General features: G+C 31.9%; 4 protein-coding genes across 4 annotated transcripts; 1 reads left to right on the forward strand and 3 right to left on the reverse strand.

Annotated features, from left to right (window-relative positions):
* The first annotated feature begins 5 nt into the window (after nucleotides 1-5).
* On the forward strand, nucleotides 6-900 carry LOC119686415. Its single transcript, XM_038100995.1, has 2 exons — nucleotides 6-60; nucleotides 130-900. Exons 1-2 carry the CDS (start codon nucleotides 6-8, stop codon nucleotides 681-683), a joined length of 609 nt encoding a protein of 202 aa, XP_037956923.1. The 3' UTR covers nucleotides 684-900.
* A 323-nt stretch (nucleotides 901-1,223) lies between these two features.
* LOC119686410 (probable enoyl-CoA hydratase echA8) lies at nucleotides 1,224-2,529 on the reverse strand. Its single transcript, XM_038100990.1, has 3 exons — nucleotides 2,351-2,529; nucleotides 1,520-2,296; nucleotides 1,224-1,459 (listed from the first exon to the last, which is right to left on the reverse strand). The coding sequence occupies exons 1-3, from the start codon at nucleotides 2,448-2,450 to the stop codon at nucleotides 1,278-1,280; spliced, it is 1,059 nt and encodes a 352-aa protein (XP_037956918.1). The 5' UTR covers nucleotides 2,451-2,529; the 3' UTR covers nucleotides 1,224-1,277.
* Nucleotides 2,530-3,916: 1,387 nt separating this feature from the next.
* LOC119676750 (probable enoyl-CoA hydratase) lies at nucleotides 3,917-5,063 on the reverse strand. The gene is made up of 3 exons (XM_038088005.1): nucleotides 4,958-5,063; nucleotides 4,143-4,907; nucleotides 3,917-4,079 (listed from the first exon to the last, which is right to left on the reverse strand). Exons 1-3 carry the CDS (start codon nucleotides 5,061-5,063, stop codon nucleotides 3,955-3,957), a joined length of 996 nt encoding a protein of 331 aa, XP_037943933.1. The 3' UTR covers nucleotides 3,917-3,954.
* Nucleotides 5,064-7,217: 2,154 nt separating this feature from the next.
* On the reverse strand, nucleotides 7,218-13,615 carry LOC119686407 (tubby-related protein 4; the record flags this gene model as incomplete). Its single annotated transcript, XM_038100985.1, is given in 10 exon segments — nucleotides 7,218-7,602; nucleotides 8,111-8,302; nucleotides 8,362-8,700; nucleotides 8,776-9,501; nucleotides 9,577-10,884; nucleotides 10,940-11,205; nucleotides 11,275-11,503; nucleotides 11,565-12,073; nucleotides 12,140-12,599; nucleotides 13,451-13,615. Coding segments are annotated over 10 exon segments (4,311 nt in total), but the record flags the coding sequence as incomplete, so codon positions are not given.
* Between the last annotated feature and the right edge of the window lie 1,727 nt (nucleotides 13,616-15,342).

The following is a 15,342-nucleotide window of genomic DNA, read 5'->3' on the forward strand; positions in this document are numbered from 1 at the left end:
ACGACATGCACCGTGTGAGAAGAAGATTGAAATTTGGAGCGCAACCAACATTAAACTTAGGTAAAACTATCTTTGGTAAAACTATAAACTATTAATACCTTTATTTTGCTTTTTATATTATTCTAATAGATCATTCAGTTGCTACTAATCCTTACTGCGAAAGCCCAGATTCAAATATACGCAAGTGCGCTATACAAGCTTGTCCAGCAACAGAGCCACCTAATACTTTGTTTTCATTTCCACAAGATGACCAAAAAAGATTGGAGTGGATTAAGGCTTGTGGTATGGAAAGTGAATCTCAAACTTCCCCGTTGTTCATATGTGCCGAGCACTTTGAACCACATATGATTATGGAGAATAAACTTAAATGCAATGCATTTCCAAAGCAACACGAAGTTCTGTTCAAAAAGGAACAAGAAATAGACATAGTAGACTGTGAGCAATTGGAAGATTCAAAAATAAGTGAAGATGTAAATAACAGCTCAAACCGTGGATATTGTAATAATTGTGCTTCCTACAAAAAAGAAAATGAGAAAGAACGAACTTTAAATAAAGTGAAAAGTCAGGAAATTACAAAATTAAAGAAGAGAATTGTACAATTACAAGCCGAGATTGAAATGTGGAGAGACATGGTGAGAGAAGCAACTGAGGATGCATTATATGCAGATAACATTGTTATATAGTAACGAATTAAAGCAACTTAAACTGACCTAAGTGTCCTAAGCCATGTAGTTATTTAAAAGCATACTCTATGCTTGTGAACTAAATGGTGTAAGAATCTGTGTATACTTTTTCACTGTCTTTTTTTTGATATTGTTTAATACGAAGGAATTTATTATAATTAACATAAAAGAAAAAGAATACATTATATGTAAGAAAATGATGTATGTATAAACTAGAAACTCTTATTATAAAACATTTAAAAATAAAACAAAATGTTAGAATTGAAAAAATTTCAATAAAAATTATGCAGTAGTTATTGTTGCGTTGGAACATTTCCATATGATTACCAAAATAAACTAAAATATTTACGATGAAAGTAATCAACGCTCAGAAAGAAAATCTAAATGGAATAAACATTTTCCAATCATAGTAGTAAGAAATTTACATTATAAAAATTTCATTTTCATGAAAAAAATCACATATTTAGTTTAACATATATTAATTGTTATTTATAATCCATTTTAACAAAATAATATTATTTTTTAAGTAAATTAGAAACATATTTTTAAAGCATGAGAAGCGCAACAAGTAAAAATATTCATGTGTACAAAAAATTATTCTTCCTTAGGTTTTTTCTGTTCCTCTTTCTTAGTTTTTTCCGCTTCTATCTGTCTAGCTTTTTCTGCTTGTTTCGATTGTTCTAGCTTAGAAGCTTCGGCGGCCACCCTTTCATCGTCCCAGTCCGCCATAGACATTTCGCGTTTCATCCAAGAATATGTAGTATCGCTTTTAAAAGCTGTTTGTAAAATTTGGTTAATAAATTATAAATAAATAATTTCTGTTTCCAATTACTTACTTCTATTGAACCATTTGATGCCTTCTTGCATTTGATCTATTATGTCCTTTGATGTATACATAATTTCATTTTGTACGGCTTGATTAAAGTTAATAGCACCGAAAACTGCAGAGTACAATGAATTACGATCATGTCTTAGTGCGCCTTGTGGAAATCTGGACAAAGTAGTTGCTAGCTCCATTGCTTTACCTAGAGATGTTCCGGTTGGAACAATTCTATTCGCAATACCCATTTTGTACGCTTCATCAGCATTCACTTGTCGTCCAGTTAATATTAAATCTAAGGCTCTTGAAAATCCAATCATAGCGGGTAAACGTACAGTACCGCCATCTATAACAGGCACACCAAAACGTCGATTGAAGAAACCTAAAATTGCTGTTTCCTCCATAACGCGTAAATCGCACATTAAAGCCAGTTCCATACCACCAGCTACGCAATAACCACTTATGCCGCATACAACAGGTTTACTTATAAATCTTCTTGTTGGACCAACAGATCCTTCTTGAGTCATTAGCATTTCCATACTGATGTCTTCTCTGTCTTCTGTAGCTAAATCTAATATATCAAATCCGGAACAAAATGATCCACCAACTCCATACAGCACAGCCACAGGTGATGTTTCATCTGCTTCGAATGCATTAAACGCTTCACATAATTTGGCTGCTGCAACTGCATCAATTGCATTTCTTTGTTCTGGTCTGTTCAGGCCAATTAAAGTTATGTTGTTATCTTTTTCCAGTAGTATTGTAGGTTTTTCTGGTATTTTTTCCTTTGTATCTAAAAATATGAATGTTTATTGTAAATTATTTATATCGTTTATGTCACCACAACCTTCTTGCACCCACAGTTCTCTGGTTGTGCATATAGAACGAGCGAATGGAAGTGCAACATCCAAACTTTTATTTATTTGTTTTACTATTTGTCGTAACATATTGTGTTAAATATTTTATTAATATAGTAGATATAAATAATTATTTGGAAGTAAATTCCAATACAGTTGCCGGCCTTAATGAAATTCACAATAGTTTACCATATATCAGCTGTCACAGGGCTGTTGAAAAATTTTAAAACCGTATTGAAATAATACAGGGAGCTGACGTGAAAAATAATTTATGTTTCATGCTTTCCGATATAATTCATTATTATTGATGTATATTAAATATGATTTGTTTTATTATTTCTAGGACATTGAATAAATTCCAGAATTTCGAAATCTTTAAACTATCTTCTACCTCCAAACATAAATACAGTTTAAACATATAAGTCAGGCATGTTTAGGTCACAGTTTACTCTGGAGTTACCATTCACACAGATGGCACAAAGTTGGAGTGTGACACGGGAGCAGATATCTTCTCGAAAGATATGCAAATAAGGTAGTCCTACCGACTCCCTGATACTTGCAGCGTCGTTCAAGTCGAGATGAAAAGCGGACAATTTTATACAACTAAATACAATTCGTCCTTGAAATATCACTATTTTTGTAAATAATGAGGCCGCACTGAAAGCAATTAAATCCAAAACAGTTAATTCGAAGATTGTATTAAGATGTAGCGCCACACTTATTAGCATCAAACATCACAAGGTCTCTCTTTCCTGGGTTCCTGGACATAGCTATATTCAAGGGAATGAACTTTCATTTCTGTTGTAGTTCACTACTTTTCGAAAGGCTTCCAAATTCTCATTGTAATAACTTGGAATTATTGGAATTATATACATATATGTAAAAAATAATAAATTATTTAGTACCAGTTAATAATGAACGATTGTAACATTCTTAAAGAAAAGCATAAACGTGAACTCATGACACCATCGGAACTTAGTCCTGAAAAGTAATGTTAATGTTAACACACACATTTAAGGACATGTGGAAGCTTTATATATAAAATGGTAAAATATAAAACATAAGTGAACGATTGAAAAAATTCTAAATAAGAACTAATAGAGAAATAAATCTTAGAATTTAAAAAAAATGACAAAATGCATGCAAAACATTGAACAATTATTAATTGCACTACTAGATATAATTAATGACCTATATAGGTATGCAGAATAACACACGGATTTGTACAGTTTTAAAAGCGTAAAATAAAATTATATAATATAGGTTCTATAACTGATTAATCGCGGGAAGTTGTCACTGCTTACTTCAATTAGAATTCCCACATTTACAAGGATGATGGTTATAAAAACTCTTAAAAAAAGTGTTTGCTAGATTTTATTAAGATTATTAATATCACTGAAATAAATATAAAAAACAATTAAAAATGTAAGAATAGGTATATTTTAATAGAATTACATAGATTTTTGCCATAGACTAACAGTTAACTACGTTTAAAAAAAGGTACATAAAAATTGCCAAAATGAGTGTATTAACACAAATTTTTTTAAAGCTTAACTATAAATGTATAATATTCTATAATTTAATTTTTATTTCATTATTTATTCTTATTCTTTTTCTCTCTTGCATAACGCTCTTCATGTTCTATTTCTGTCTTTTCCCAATCAGGTATAAATTTTTGCTTAATATCCCAGCTCTTTGTTCTGGAGCCTTTGGTTTTTGCTGTTTATAAAAAAAAAAAAAATAATAGTTAAAAAATATATATTTTTATATAAACATACAAACATTTTTCAAATCTTATGACACCCTCCTTCATTTCCTGAAGTACGTCGTGGGATATAGTTAAGACTTCATTTTGTGCACCAATACGAAATTCTTTTTTATCATAAACGTTTGCATACATAGTATTTCGATCATGTTGCAGTGCGGCATTTGGAAATTTTTCTATGGAACAAGCTAAATTCACTGCTTGACCAAGACCTGTGCCCGTTGTAACTATACGATTAATTAAACCAATTTCTAATGCCTCCTGTGCTGTTATGCGTCTACCGGTTGTAATTAAGTCCAATGCACGAGAATAACCTACAGATGCTGCTAAACGTACAGTGCCACCGTCGCTAAGTGGTACACCCATATAACGATTAAAGAAACCCATTACAGCAGTATCTTCCATAACACGGAGATCACACATTAACGCTAATTCAAGACCATTTCCAACACAAAATCCATTAATGCCGGCTACAACTGGTTTGCGTAAGTGACGTCGGGTTGGACCTGCAGCACCGTCTCGCTTTAATAAAAACTCTAGGCTGCCTTTTTCTATTTGTTCTTCCAGTTCTTTTACATCATAACCGGCACAAAATGACCCTCCAATTCCATAGAGTACAGCAACTGGAGAAGTTTCATCAGCTTCAAATTTATTTAAAGCTTCACATAATAGTGATGCGGTAGCTGAATCTATAGAATTACGATGTTCGGGACGATTCAGACCAATTAAGGTAATGTTTTGATCTTTTTCTATTATTACATTTGGCTCCACAACCGACTCTTCTATAACGTAGAATATAATATATATTTTTTAAAATAAGAATAACTTATACCTTTCTCTTTGTTATATGATGTTACATTTATATTTCTAAGAAATTGTTTATATTTTTGTGTATTTGTTATAATATTAAAATGCACATTCTTTCCAAATTTTAACATTTTATCAATATTATTAAACTACCACCAATTAAATTTTCTTTCAATTGCATTTTGTTTACATTCCGTATGCAAACAGCTGATTTGGGAAATTTAATAATTTCCCAAACAGCGGCTAAGTACATGGAACATGAACTTTTTGATTATTGAACATAGGTTCGCGCTCTATGAGATTTGTAATGGAAAAATAAACATTTAAATAACATGCCACATAAACTTGTCTGTAACTTGTAACAGAAGACTTTATAATAAATGAAGAATTTTATATGAAATGTATTTATTGTATTATAGTTTATTATATCATTTTTTTGGGTATAGAAATACTTTTTGGTGTTTTTATAGAATCTAATGACTTGTTAATTTTTTTAAGATGCCATTTCTACAGTAAAGTTTTCTATATTAACTATTATTATTGAGTTTAAAATATTTATTTTCTTAGAATTACTTTAAATATATGTATACGTTTATATCTAATGTTATCTCATTGCAATTCTTTAATTCTCTAACAGTAACCAACTGTTCACACTTAAAATATTTGAATGTCTGTTGGAGTTTAACGTGGCGGACGATTAAACGCGCTCTTTAACTTTATTTACATTGACCGACATAGAACTGGGTTATGCATTGAGAACCAGGACCAGTGATAAGTGTAGTGATGTTTGTCGTATCTTAGATGATTTCTATAAGAGGAAACATTGTTCATTAAGTAAACAACTTGACTTTGGTGGTCATAGCTTAATCAGCATAAACAGTAAGTTAGCTAGGTTTACTCAGAAGTGTGTAAACAGCAAGCGGTATTTTGTGTGTAGGATTAATTCATTAAACAAAAACTTTAATATTGTGTTTTGAATTTTACTTTTTTATTTATTATTTTATATAATTATTTTTTTTTATTATTATATTATTTTTTATTTTATTTTAACTTAGGCCACATATTTGTCATGTGGAATAAATTCACATAACCACTGTATTAAATTCAAGTATTTTGTGATGGATTGCTAGTTTATTACCTTTTTTGAAGCTCTATAGTGGTTTTTAGGTATTTAGACCCAGCTCATACACTCACTTTATATCTTTAAAATGTTAAAGATATTATTATAGAGTTATTAGAGTAGAAATTATGCATAAATTGATTGTGATCAGTAATTAAGATTTATTGAAAATATTCAAAAGTTATTGTCTCTATTGCTTTATGGTTCAAATTGATTACAATTACAACTACAATTTATTATTAGAAGGACTCCAATAAAATAGCAGTTATAGCAGCATTTTTCTGGAGTTAAGTTTTTTTCGTGAGGTATAATTTTTGACACTTCAAAATTTAAATTGCAGTGTTTATACTTACCTAGTCATTTACATACCAAAGCCATAAAAAACACTTCAATATTTTACTATGAATTTCACATAAATTACATTTATTTATATAATATATATTTTCGGGCGTTATGTGACGATATGTTTTGAACTTTAAAACAAATGCTTATGAATATTTTCTATATGAATTATAAATAAATTTATTATTAATATTAAAAATTTAGCATTTTCCATTTGGAATTCCACAACAAAAACGATTTAAAATTTTTAGCCTAACTACAAAAAAGTAAAAAGTGTTTATTAAATTTAAAAATATTATGCTACATAAAAACGTTCTGTATTATTTTCAATTGATTTAAAAATATTTATAAATTACAACAAAAGCGTTTTTACTTTAGTTATTACTATCGAATTAAAATATTTGCAATTAAGCAGAAAATATTTAATTTTAATATTATTACCAAAAAGTAAAAATACACATTTTTTTAAAGTAAATTTATACTAATTGTATAAAACATTATTAAACTATTAATATAATATGTACAAATAAATAACGAATTTCGCTAGGACAATGAAAAATATACTAATTATTAAAATGTTTATAAAACAGACATAAATACGAAATTATATTACAGACATACCATATTCAAATACATTAAAAATTATATATATATATATATATTTTGTATATAATTGAATAGCATAATTATTTTATCATATTTAAATAAAAATGCTTTCTGTATATATATTTTAATTAAGATGCTGCATACCGTATATAAATTTTAATTAATTAAAAATTATATAAAATACATATTGTAAAGTGTAAAGTGCAAAAATAATTTTTACAAATATCCTTATTTTAATTTATTTTAAAAAATAATTAAAAAGCTGGCTTTAAACCACTGCATAAATGGTACTTGGCGATTGAATATTGTATATAGCAAATGTGTCCTTTAAATAAATAAAATATTTTTTTGCGTTTACACGAGAGCATTTTTGCAACCATTGGTTTATTTTGTGAACTTCATAATGTTTTTGTATTTCTGTGATTTGATACTTTATGTACATTTAATAGGAATGAAATTTTAAAATATCATAAAGGGAAGCGTATTTATTTTAAGCGTTGAGTGACATTTGCCAAAGCCACAGCGAACGCCTGTAATGCAGAGAAGGGATACTGAAAATCCAGTGTATAGGCGTTGCCATCGATACGTCCAAACTGCATAACCTAAGATAGATAGATAATAGATAAGAAAATAGATAAGATAGAAATAAAATAAGATAATATTTAGAATATAAATAAAATTTTTTTAGAATATAAATAAAAATTAATAATATATTTATTTTATAAAAATGTTAATATATTACTTCTAATATATTTTTACAAACGAAAAAAAATTATCTGATAAATTTAGTGTCCAATTTTAAATTGGTTAATATGTATTAATATAAACTATATAAATATATATATTTAAATATTATTGCTGAAATATTTCAAGTACTTTTTTATTAAATTATTGGGTATTATAATAACTGGGACCTCATTTCTTACCGTTTTTAGCTCTTTAATTTTTTTTGTGAGTCCCAGAGTTTATTAATTTTAAAGTTATACTTTTATAAATATGATAAATTTTTTTATACGCACTTATTAATTATTTATATTTATAAATAGACTACATTTTTAAAGTTTCATATTAAATATTCATATTTGAAAGCTTTTTGATAAAAGTACTCACTTGTTTCCCTCTAAATTCGATTTGAAAATTTTTTGCCGATTCTTGTGTAACACGTCCTCCAAAATCCAATTGATATACTTGACTCATTTCATTCCACATTGGCGCTTTATTATGCATAACAAATTCTCTCCGCACTGGCGCTGGGTTGGAACAATTGGACAAACCATTCGGTTCAATTTTACCACGTTTCAACTAAACAATATTATTTATAAAAAAAGAAATGTTTTGAAATTAAAATCTTTGAGTCCTACCTTTTGTCTTAATTGTGCCTTTTGAAATGTTTCCAAATCACGGTATTGCTTGCTGCAACCATTGTTGCCACCATTTTCTTCACCTGATCCATTAGTTAAATTAGCCTCATCATCTGAACTCTCTATAATTGTTTGTTTTTTGCGTTGCCTACGATTAAGTAGTGGAGAATTCAGTATATTCCTAATAGGCGAACTACTTTGGTGACGTTTGTTCTTTTTACTGGCGGCAGGTGATGCTGGAGAACTGCGTGGCATTCTTTGAGGTGAAGCTGGTGGCGTAAAACGACCTTCATCCAGATCACGTAAGCGACTTATGATATTTTCTAAAGTTGTCAATGCCTTTTGAAAAAATTACAAAAAAGTTAAATCATAGAATTTTAGAATATAGGTTTTATGTTTAAACATATATCGTACTTGTGTATGAAGAGAAACGGACGTTTTAGTTTCCACAGGTGTCGCTTCGATTGTAGTACCATTCCCATTCGTGTTAGATCCGTTACTATGTGTTTGCTGTTGTTGTGCTGTCTGATTCAGATTAGCAGTATGTTGTTGATTTGAGTTCTGTCCATTATTTTGTGCTTCCTTTCGTCTCCAGCGTACTTCCGACAACTGCTTCACTAAGCTGAAAGTGTTCGATGTGGTTGTGGTGTTCGCAGAGTCTCCGTTTGTTTCACCATTAGTCACTTCTTTGTTACGATAGTTCCCGAAACGGTGTTTGCGTGTGAAAAGTGGGCTATCGGTGAAACTGGTGATTATGTCCAAACGCTTTTTGACTGGTGTTTCAATTTTTTGGGACTGCTGTTTACAGATATTATCAAATAGATGTACGTTCTTGTTTATAACTGTCTTTACTGGTGTCGGTTTAGCGCTTATCTCTAAGGTAGTAATATCATCTTTTGTTGTTGTTCCTAAAGCGCGTTGACAACGCTTGCACGGTTCGTTGGGATTCATATTGTTGCGACACTTAAAGCAAAGTGTATTGGCAGCACTACTGCAAGCGCTGCTCTCCGATATTTCACGCAGTTTCTGTAAAACTTTCTCATTGTCATTCTTGGAGAGTTTTGTTTGGGCGAACAATAAATCGCATGAATCCAAGCTCTTCGATTTGCCTGTTTGATGTAACTTAGGTTTCCGCAGATCCTAGTATTACAAAATAATTATATATAATTAATTCTTATTTCATTGAATTTTTTGACTATTTAGATGTCTACTTACCTCATTATTGCTGCGTTTCTTACGATTTTTTTTGTTGTCAACCAATATAAGGCGCTTATGAGGTGCGTCTTTTCGTAACGCTGATAGTGCTTCATCGGACGGTGTAATTGCAACTGAGTCTAAATAACCAACACTACAACTTCGCGTTATCGAGTCTGGTAAGGCCGGTGCTATGGAGACTACAGTTGGCGTGCGCTTCATACGCATTTCATTGCTTGTACCGGGCATAACAGCTGCTGCGCCACCACTTTGTTGTGTTGGTGATTGGTACTCTTCATCAATAAAAAGTATATCACGTTTTTTCGCACAATTTGCCACTGATTTAATTTTTGGATCCATTCGTTCTAGATTTAAATTAAGATTTAATGGCACGGGATTAACATGACTATTTGCAGATCGTATGGGTTCGGACATTATGGCATTTTTAACTTGAACTACATTATTCGCGTAATCCGCATTACATGAATATGACATTAAAGTGGTTTGGCCGGCTCCTGAAACTGCCGGCCGTTCAAATATGATATCAGTGGGAGCCACCGCGTTTTTTGGTGATTGTAATGTAGGGACGGAACCATCACAATAGAGTGGTGATATCGCATGACGTGACTGACAACTAGAATTTGAACTTGAACGACTATAATTATTTTTAAAACTACTATATCCTGGTCCAGGTCCAGAACGAGAACCAGGTGTTGTTGTTGTTATATTTTTTGGACGCGAAATTTTATTATTAGTTGTACCATTTGTAGTATTGTGAAGTACAGCAACAGTCGATGTTGAAGCTTGAATAGCACTATTGTTATTTGCTTCCAGTTGTTCATTGGAAGAGTCGTCATCATAAGACTCAGCTCTGGCTAATGGACTCATACCCATACTACCTGATAGATTATTACCGTTTAACGAGTTTTTATGTCGTGTCAGTAAACGATTAGGTCGAGGTGACATTGGTGCTATAGGTGGAGCGCTTTCATTGAGTCGTCGATGTGCTATGCTAGGAGGTTTTGTTAAAGGCTCATTTGTAGCTGTTGAGTTTTTTGGCAAACTGCTGCTTAATCCATTGGCGTTGTGTGCTGCTATAGCTTCATCTTCATCCTCAGAGAAGAGGTTTGGATTAAAATTTGGATCGGGCCCAAGTGGAAAATCGTCGCGTAGTTCGGTTATGACTAAAGTCATTTGCCGGGGTTGCAAATGCAGCAGGGACGTTTTATATGTTACTTGGCCTAAATTGGCTGGGACGGTTTTAGCAAGTCCATGAATTTTGAATTTAGTACCCCAAATATTTGAGGTAACTTCAACCAGTTTGACTTCCTGCAATCAAGTGGGAAATGTATGTCTAATTTCAATTAAGTTTGAATATGTTTACCTCGGGTAATGTGTCTACATAGGCAAGTTCATCCAAGCTATCCGGATCATTTGTTACTCCAGAACCTGTAGCTCTATCTGTATTACCTGTAGGCCGTTTTTTCTGTCTTATTTTACGCTTACGCGGTGTGCGGGGTGAACCACGACAACGATCTTCATACTCACTATCAGAAGAATCAGTACGTCCGCTATTACCCGTTGTAGTAGATTGACTTGAACCAGAGGAACTTTTTGAATCTGGCGAATATTGCAAAAATACTGAAGAATCTATTATTTAAGGGGAAGGGATATGCTTTGTTTAGGAAATATATGTAAAGCTTTAAATTTAAATTTTACCGTTCACTTGTGGATCAAATATAACGAACTCTGGACGTATTTTCGATGTACGTTTGCCTTTTAGAAGTGGCACCAAGCCACCTAAATATTCTAAATACAGAGTATAACATGTACCGGAACTTAAATTGGAATCATCATCATGTCGTATCATTGTGCAGTGCAAACGAGTGGAACATACGGGAGGTCGCGAAACAAATTCTCTTAATGATTTTAAATCAGGTACACAACACTGCGAAAAATATGTTTTTATTATAAATATTTGTTCGAAAGTTAGTAATATATGTACGTACTCTTATAGTTTGAGCAAATAAATTACCGATCAAAGACTTAATTCTTGATGGTAAAGGCAGCAAGGCAACAACGGCATCAGAACCTATACGCGCCTGTATTTGTAGGCGACACAAAAGTTGCAACGAGGCAACACGTCGCGACACCCAGGCTATATGTACTTGTGTTCCTGTTGCTATGAATAAGCGTTTATCATTATGACCCCAAGTTAAGGCTGACACTGGTGATGTACTATTCGGTATACGCGCCTGGTATAATAAAACACCACTTTCAGTGTAGAATTTAAGTGTGTTTTCATACATTGTCGCGCCATGACTGTCGAGCAATGCAGTAGGCTGTTGAACTGTTCCGGCTACTGCTAATAATTCGCGAGAATTACTCCACTCCATAACCATGCCGAGTGAACCATTTAAACCAGTATTTATATGAGCAGGAGAAACATCATCAAATGATTTAAGCAAGTATATGTAACCGTTTTGAAAACTAACCGCAAGCACAAAAGTACGTTTTGCTGTAAAAATAATTTAAGAATTATATATAATATAATAATCATTAAAACACAAATTTTTTTACATACAGGCATTGGTAACTCCCGGTTCTGCTTCTTCACCCTCTTCCATTTTGAACTTTTCACAAGACCAAGCCATTGACGTAATACCCACATCGCTGCACAATTGTACTTGCGAGACCATAGCACCATGTACATCCATTACAATAATCTGTCCCTGAGTAGTTCCGAAATATACTTGCTGATCATCAGGTGTCCATATACCACAGGTTATAGTAGATTCTAAGTTCAACATCGATGACCAGTAGCGTTGACCAGCCACTGAACCAACTAACACAAAGCCATCCTGATAACATATTAACGCCATGCGCCCATCATGAGACCAAGAGAAATGTGTTACTGGTGTGTTACGATCGTTGATCAATTCTATAGACCAACGACCTTCATATTTTATCCAAACAAATATAATGCCGGAACTATCACATGAAGCTAATTTCTGATAAGGCTCGTTCCATTTTACTAATATAACCTAGAAAAGCAAAATATAGATGTCATTAAGACGAAAACATAAAAAATGGTCAAAAAGTTTATTATTATTAAATTAAATAATTGCTTTAATTTTTAAACTTTTACTACTCCTGCCAAGAGATATCGTTTCGTGCTAATAGCTAGCACTTTTATCTAACACTATTTTTTGATTTTTGGTGCTTTTATCTAGTATTTACTAGTATTTATCTAGTATTTACAGTTGTAATTAACTTAATAGAACAATTATTCTTTTTGTTTTTGGGAAGTATATTTAATTGAAACAAATATGTATATTCATACGAATAAGAGTTTATAGTACTTACACATATATGTTTATTAATTATTTTCCTTATACTTTTTTGATTAATGAAATTTATTATAATTATGCAAAATTTAGTGTGTGTTTTACAATTCCATCGATAATACAGCAATAAGAAAATGTGTTGGCAAGACTATATATATTTCTTTTGGCGAGCGTAGCGTCGCCATTCTTTAGTCATATTTTCTCCAGCTGTCCATCGCGCCCTCTATGTGCCTAATTTACATTTATTTTTAGATTTAAAGAGGACGAAAAACATCAGCTACGGGTATGATAAATGGAAAAGTGTACGTAAAAAAGGAAAGGGTGTCGGAAATAAACGGTTAGAAAAATCAAAAAGATTAAAAGCCAAGTCAAAGATATATTCACTTTGTAATAAGAATATTATCAATGTCTGAATTGATTGTTTCAGTAAGTGTTGTTAAGGATTTTTAGAAGAGAATTAAGTGGAGTCATTGACGGTATCACCTAACCTAACTAAGTATTTTGTTGTGTATAAAAAAATTATATAGTCACAACATTGCTTGACTTACATCTGATCTATGACCACGTAGGTTATAGTTTGTGCGGAGCGGGTAGTCCATATTCTTTCGACAATGTGAAGTGGTAAATGTCACTCCCACGATGCCACGTATGTTGCCTGTCGCTAGCCATCCTTCTTGATAGTAGTTTGTGCGATTCAATTTCCAGCCTTCGTCCTAGAATCAATATGCAAACATTAATATTGCAAAAGTATTTAAAGTATTTTTTTAAAATTTTTTTTGTAGTATTCAGAGTATGCTAAACATAATTTATATTAAAAAAATTTTTTTTAAAAAAACAGTAAATCAATTTCGATTCGTTTGCAAACATGGATGGATGTTGATTTCAGAGTTATTTTTTCTACAGTTCAACGCTTCCACGCTCTCGTTGGACGTAATCCAACGAAAAGCGAACGTTCAAGTACATCAGAGAGCTAAAAATATTTTATTAGATTTTTGTCAAACTATCTGACAACGAGTAATGTAGGGATTCACTTTATTTGTGCGGTTGTAGGATGTGTAGGATGCCAATGGATTTCACTTCAATTGACGTTGCAATAACAGAAAATGTTTGTTAACGAAGTTTTAAATTGGCTTGGTTATGATTGATGTTGAAAAATAAAATTTTAATAATAATGTTAAAGCAGTTTTGTGTTTTTATGCATTTTGCATTGAGTGAATGCAACAAAACTTTTTGCGCCCCACACACGCCTACAACAGCTTTGATTACTTGTATTCTTTATTTCGAAGCCTTTTTTTTCGTTTGGTTAAAATTGCGGTTTATTACAAAATAAACCACAAAAAACATTTTTTTTTTATAATGAAAAAAAGCGAAGAGTGCAGAACTTCTGCTTGCATTTATATAATGCGGATTTCTGCAGCAAAAGTTTTTATTGACTTTCACATTCACATCGGTCCTCTCCAACGGCTGCAGCTGCAGCGCGCCTTAGTTATAAACTATCAAAGCCAAAATATACGAACCGATAGTCAGTAGTGATGTTTGTGTGGAACTGTTCTGAAGTGTCTGAGAATAAAAATGGATTGATGTTAAAAAGGTAAAAAAACGTATAAAGAAGCCATCATTGGCAAATAGCAGCAGCCTTTGCATCAAGAAAAAGGTGAAAAGGAAAAATTCAAAGAGGCGGTAGTGTGTAGCCTGAGGAAAAATTCAATTCGAAGGATATTTGTCGGATGATAAAAGTGGATTTTGCTATCAGTTTTTTCTTTAGCACTTTGCATTTCCCGGAACTTTTCGCTTTATATCTTTTTACAATTTTTGTTTCTTTTTCTTTGCTCACTTTTATTTCTTTCAGTGCAAATAACATTTGAATGATTAGCCTACTTTTAGATACTTTAAAATAACAAACACGTTCACGCCACAAAGCAAGGAAATGCTACTCATCCTTAAGGCAATAAGGCAATAAGGCAATTTCACTGTGTGGCACATTAAGCAGCAATTCAGTTATTTGTGGTTTGGTATGCAAACACAGTTCTGTGAAGAGCGCTTCCTCATGTCTGCCACCGAATCTGGCTATGCTTAGCGCTACAAGCGAAGAACGTGTGAAGCACTGAAGTACATGTGGAGTATTTCGTCCTTTAGCAATTATTCACACAACACTAAAATCAAATTTTCTTACAGGATTTTGCTAAGCACTTAACGTGTTACGTTTAAAATAATTAAATTGTTTTAAAATTCCTGCATGTCACGTCAGATATTCGTTATTCTATTGCAGACACGTAACTATTAAATTTATTAAATGAAAATCTCAAAATTTATTTGTGAAAAGGATTCCGACATATTGCTTGGAAGCAACAAGCGTTGAATTTATTAGCACATTGCGTAGAAAATTTGTAATTTCCGGTTTAATCAACAACTTTTACACAAAATACATGTTACATATATA

The sequence above is a fragment of the Teleopsis dalmanni genome, chromosome 2, assembly GCF_002237135.1.
Source record: "Teleopsis dalmanni isolate 2A chromosome 2, ASM223713v2, whole genome shotgun sequence".
Lineage (NCBI taxonomy): Eukaryota > Metazoa > Arthropoda > Insecta > Diptera > Diopsidae > Teleopsis > Teleopsis dalmanni.